We start from the raw sequence: 6060 nt of genomic DNA on the forward strand, positions 1-6060 counted from the left end.
CCTTACCCTAACCACTGTTTTCAGTATTTGTCGTTTTTACAAGTAATATTTCTATAATTTGATACATTTTGTTAAATGACAGCAATAAAATATTGTTTATTTGTAAGTATTATTTTTATATATTTTAACTGTCACTACTTGTATGTTAACAAATAAATACAAATTAATTATAATTCCTAAAATTGTATTATAGTTCCTAAAAATCTGGGTCGCAGCTTGAAGACCATGTAAAAATGTGGGTCCCATGGCCAAACCAGTTAAGAACCCTTGCATTAACACAGCAAACAGCATCAGCAATTTCAAATACACTTGCTCTAAACCAATCAGATTTAAAAACCACAAGAAATGCTGTACATTATATTATATATTATAAAGTTCTTTATATTATATAAAAATATGTACAACTTAGTAAAAAAAATCTTTAAAACTGTTCACAGAAAGCTAATTTCTAATGACTCTAATGATTGTGACTTCTATTGCTGGTTCATAGTTAACTGTGTTTAATTAGAGTTGGGTTAAAACTAAACAGTTTTGATGTTGCTGTCCTAGAAAGAAAAAAAAAACTAGGAATATACTGCCATCTAGAGGAATATCTAGGTATGTGGTAGGTTTATGGGTGCGACAAACACACGTTTGTGTGTGTGTGTGTGTGTTTGTGTGTGTAGCTTCAAGTAGCCTTTTGTTTATTCATTTAAAGAAAGGCCATTAATAAATTTACTGTTGAGTTAATAAAGAATTCCATTAAGTATTAAAAAGGAATTATTCTTGATTTGCTGGGATGTTAACATGGCACCGCCTGTTTATTAAGGCAACGCCCTCCAAAGTATTTATTATAAATAATATCCATAGGGGTGAGCTAAAAAGAAATGTGGAAATGTGGATCATTGCAAAAATCTGCCTGTACTTGTCCTTCAGTTGTATCTCTGTAGCTTCTATCTTCAGATCAGGTCCCTGTCAGCTCCAGGGGCAATTCAGGCTGAACGGGATGTTCCAGGAAGGAGATCTCATCCTTGGAGGGCTATTTGAGGTTCACTTCCTCACAGTGTTCCCAGAGCAGAGCTTCAGAACAGAGCCAGAACCACCATACTGTGAGCAGTGAGTCTGGGGTCAGACTGGACCAAGATTTCTTATAAATACAAAATGAATATATTAAATCAAGACGCTACTTAAGAATTAACAGTTATATGTTTTACTTATCAGAATATGTAAACAATTAATGTTTACCATAAAAAGCAGCTCTTTAAGAATATAAGATTTTTTGTCAGGAATTGTCTTGTATCTGCAAAGATTTTCTGAAATATCAGTTCTGAAATAACATAATTTCTTCTGCTCTTTATAGATTTGATATGGCAAGTTTCCAGCAGGCACAGACTATGGTCTTTGCAATAGACGAAATCAATAGGAATCCAAACCTGCTTCCGAACATCACTCTTGGTTATTATCTTTATGACAACTGTGTCAAGTTGAGTGTGGCATTCAGGGCTGCTATGGCTCTTGTTAGTGGCACAGAGGAATCATTCTCCAGCCTAAACTGCACTGGCCCTCCACCAGTGATTGCCATAGTGGGGGACCCTGGATCTACCCACTCAATTGCAATCTCTAGTATATTAGGGCTGTTTAGAGTGCCTATGGTAAGTGTGAATGTGAAATTTGTGGGGGAAAAAATCTAACTGTACAGACTGCATTTAAATTGCCAAATAAATAAGAGTAGAATTTACCACACACACACACACACACACACACACACACACACACACACACACACACACACACACACACACACACACAAGCAACAACAGAAATCTTATTTACAGCTCATCTGTGTCTCTTCTATAAGGTTAGCTACTTCGCAACCTGCTCCTGTTTAAGTGACAGGAAAACATACCCATCTTTCTTCAGAACAATACCCAGTGATGCTTTCCAGGTGCGGGCTATGGTTCAGATCTTAAAGCGTTTTGGATGGACCTGGGTTGGTCTGCTCTACAGTGATGATGACTATGGAATCTACGCTGCTCAGTCATTCCAGAAGGAAATGCAGCTCTTTGGAGCATGTGTTGGCTTTTCTGAAATGCTGCCTCGTGATAATAACCATGAAGATATCCAGAGTATTGTGGAAGTGATTCAGACTTCAACAGCTAGAGTGGTGGTGGTGTTCTCCACAGAAGCCTATTTATTACCACTGATGGATGAGGTGGCATTGAAAAATGTGACAGGCAGGCAGTGGATTGCGAGTGAAGCTTGGGCCACCTCTCCTGTGTTTCATACTCAGCATCTCCTGCCCTTCCTTGGGGGCACACTGGGCATTGCAATAAGGCGTGGGGAGATCCAGGGCCTTAAAGAATTTCTGTATTACCTCCATCCTGACAGCAATACAAGGAACAATATTGTAAGAATCTTTTGGGAGAACATTTTTGGGTGCAGTTTTGAGATTGGAGGCAGAGAGAGAAAGGTTTGTACAGGGCAAGAAGATCTGAAAAGCACAAACACAGCATACACTGATGTATCAGGACTGAGGGCCTCTTATAATGCATATAAAGCTGTTTATGCTCTAGCCCATGCACTTCATGACCTGATGCAGTGTGAAGATGGGAGAGGACCATTTAGTGGAAACAAATGTGCAGACCAAATCAACCTACAGCCCTGGCAGGTACAGCAGAATTTATTTATGATACACAGAAGTGACAGAAAATATTACATTGATACAAAATACAAAGCAAGTCCTGTGTGCCCTGTGCAGGTAGTCCATTATCTTCAAAAAGTAAACTTTACCACAGGATTTGGAGATCATGTGTCATTTGATGAGAATGGAGATGCTCTGGCCATCTATGATGTGATGAACTGGCAGCCGAGTTCAGATGGTGCAATAAGTGTTAGCACAGTTGGTGTGGTGAATGAAGGGGCTTCAATGAAGATGGTGCTCACACTGAAGGAGAATTCAATATTCTGGAACTTTAAAAACAGAAAAGTAATTAATTTATCATATTATTTCTCTCCTGATAAAATATATAAAAACTATTGGTAACACTTTATAATAACTACACACTATGAATCATTTACTATGAAAGCAATAGCAACTAATGAATTCATTATTTATTAAGCATTAACTCTACATTAATAAACGTTAGTAAGCAGTTTATAATTGCAGCTACAAATGCTCTATTCTTGACTTATAAGCACCTATATATTGTGCTTAATAATTGTATTTTCATAGTTAGTTAATGATTTATTTTTCATTACTAAATTAAGTATCGCATTATTTACAAACTAGTTGTATTTAAGAGTAGTTGAGGGTTTTTAGGATAATTCAGAATGAGTTAGAAAATGATTAATGAACTATTGAAATCAACATTTATATATCTTATTATTCAGGCATATACTAATAGTTAACTAATATGTTAATAAATGCTTTATTAACTCAACTTCATGCAGTTTTGTGACCTAATCTAAAGTGAGGACCCTTCATAAATCCCTTATAAATGTCAATCAAAGGCTCTTAATCAAATGAATAATAATCTTTGCAATCTTTTCTAAAAAGTAAAATTACTGTAAAGTTTAAACATTTTAACAGCAGTGTTAAATACGGCATAAAACTGGATTAAACAACAACAATATAATTATTAAACAATAGAATAAGATGCAATGTTTAAACTTAACAGTTATTTTATTTTAGATAAGGTTGCAAAGATTTATTTTTCTTTTGAAGTACAGTTTCATTTGTATATCTTTAAATGAATAGGAATGACTACTGTAATTTTTCCTGTTTAGAATTTAACTGAGCCTATATTTGTCATTTATAAGGGATTTATATAGCATACAGTCCTCACTTTAGATTCCCAAAACTAGATGAAGTTGAGTTAATAAAGCATTTACTAACATACATAGTAACCATTAATATATGCCTGAATAAAAAGATATATAAACGTTGATTTCAATAATTTATTAATCATTTACTAACTCATTCTGAATTATTCTAAAAACCCTTAAATACTCTTAAATACAAATGGTTTGTAAATAATGCAATACTTAATTTAGTAATGAAAATAAATCATTAGCAAAGCATGAAAGTACAATTATTAAGCACATTATAAATGTTTGTAAGTCAAGAATAGAGCATATGTAGCTGCAGTTATAAACTGCTTACTAATGTAGAGTTAATGCTTAGAGTTAAAACAGATAATGAATTCACCATTTGATTATGCTTAATAAATGATTTATAGTGTGTAGTTATTATAAAGTGTTACCAAACTATCTTGTACTACATTCTTATACTTTGGTTTGTTACTATGAAATTGTATATGGTTTGAACCTATACTTAATGATGGATGAACATACATATTACAAAGATAAGTAATATTATATGCTGTACCCCTTAGCCCCCACAGTCTGTGTGTAGTGAGAGCTGCCCCCCAGGCACCAGACAAGTCAGGAGGAAGGGCCTTCCTGTCTGCTGTTTTGATTGCCTGCCATGCGCAGATGGAGAGATTTCTAACACAACTGGTATAAATTCTACTACAAAATTGTAATTAAATTGAAAAGGGAACCAAATAATTGTTTGTTTTTTTTCATACAGATGCTATTGAGTGCAAAATATGTCCTGATGAGTTATGGCCCAATCCAAATAAAGATCAGTGTGTCCCAAAAGAAGAAGATTTTTTGTCCTTTGAGGATCCTCTGGGCATCTCTCTGACCACTGCTTCCCTGCTTGGCACCTGCTTCTGTGCTCTTGTTATGGTCATCTTCTCTCATCATCGTAACACTCCTGTAGTTCGTGCCAACAATTCAGAGCTCAGCTTCCTGCTACTTTTGTCACTCAAACTGTGTTTTCTGTGTGTGTTGCTGTTCATTGGACGACCAAAGTTATGGACATGTCAGTTAAGGCATGCTGCATTTGGCATAAGTTTTGTTTTATGTGTCTCCAGTATCCTGGTCAAGACTATGGTGGTAATAGCCGTGTTTAAATCATCTCGGCCTGAGAGTAAAAGTGCCATGAAATGGTTTGGGGTAGCTCAACAAAGAGGGACAGTTATGGCCCTAACCACCCTCCAGATTGTGATATGTACAGTTTGGTTAAGCATGGCATCCCCAAAACCCTATAAAAACAGCCTGTATATCTCCTCCAAAGTTGTCTATGAATGTGATATTGGCTCAGTAGTTGGTTTTTCTCTATTGCTGGGATACATTGGTCTTCTGGCAGCAGTAAGCTTTCTATTTGCCTTCCTGGCAAGAAACCTTCCAGATAATTTTAATGAAGCCAAATTTATTACATTCAGTATGTTGATTTTCTGTGCTGTGTGGATTACATTTGTTCCAGCTTATGTGAGTTCACCAGGAAAATATGCAGTGGCTGTGGAGATATTTGCAATTTTAGCTTCCAGTTTTGGATTACTGGTGGCTATATTTGCCCCAAAGTGCTACATGATCCTTTTTCATCCAGAGAGAAACACTAAAAAATCAATCATGGGAAGAGCCACACAAATTAAATAGTTTAAACTGACAATTTAATAGGGAATAATAAACAAATGTATGATGTTATCAGTTGTTTTCTTCAGAAATGTATTATTTTGGTTGATCACTGATCATTTAAATAAAAAAAGAGGCAAATGCAAAGTGTGTGAGCTAAGGTGAAGCCAATCTGAGCCAGAAGTGAATGTGGTAAGGAATACAAACTCTTTTGGGTGATTCAATCCATGCAGTTTTAGTTCATTTCTAAAGAACTTTTCACAATAATTATTGTTCCAAAGCAGCCTTACAAAAGGTGCACATTTTTATTTTACAGATGAAATCTGAAAACATAAGAACTTGTGTATAGAGTGGTCATTATATATAAACATAGTTAACCTGCAGTCAAAAAAAAAAAAAAAATACAATAGTATAATACAATATACAATAGTATATTGTGTCCTTCCAAAAAAGGTGTTTTCTATGTGTACATGTATAATGAAATGTAAAACTAAACCATATAGTACAACACCTTAGATGTCCAGTAGATGAATCTTGTGGTCAAAACCACAAGTGGCAATATGCAACTGGGCAACAAAGACAGTACTTCAAAATGACATA

General features: G+C 35.2%; 1 protein-coding gene across 1 annotated transcript; it reads left to right on the forward strand.

The window, feature by feature from the left end:
* The first annotated feature begins 586 nt into the window (after positions 1 to 586).
* olfcq12 (olfactory receptor C family, q12) lies at positions 587 to 5846 on the forward strand. The gene is made up of 6 exons (XM_678862.8): positions 587 to 1095; positions 1340 to 1631; positions 1838 to 2647; positions 2738 to 2965; positions 4374 to 4497; positions 4571 to 5846. The coding sequence occupies exons 1-6, from the start codon at positions 779 to 781 to the stop codon at positions 5482 to 5484; spliced, it is 2685 nt and encodes an 894-aa protein (XP_683954.6). The 5' UTR covers positions 587 to 778; the 3' UTR covers positions 5485 to 5846.
* Positions 5847 to 6060: the final 214 nt, after the last annotated feature.

This window comes from Danio rerio, chromosome 18 (genome assembly GCF_049306965.1).
Source record: "Danio rerio strain Tuebingen ecotype United States chromosome 18, GRCz12tu, whole genome shotgun sequence".
NCBI lineage: Eukaryota > Metazoa > Chordata > Actinopteri > Cypriniformes > Danionidae > Danio > Danio rerio.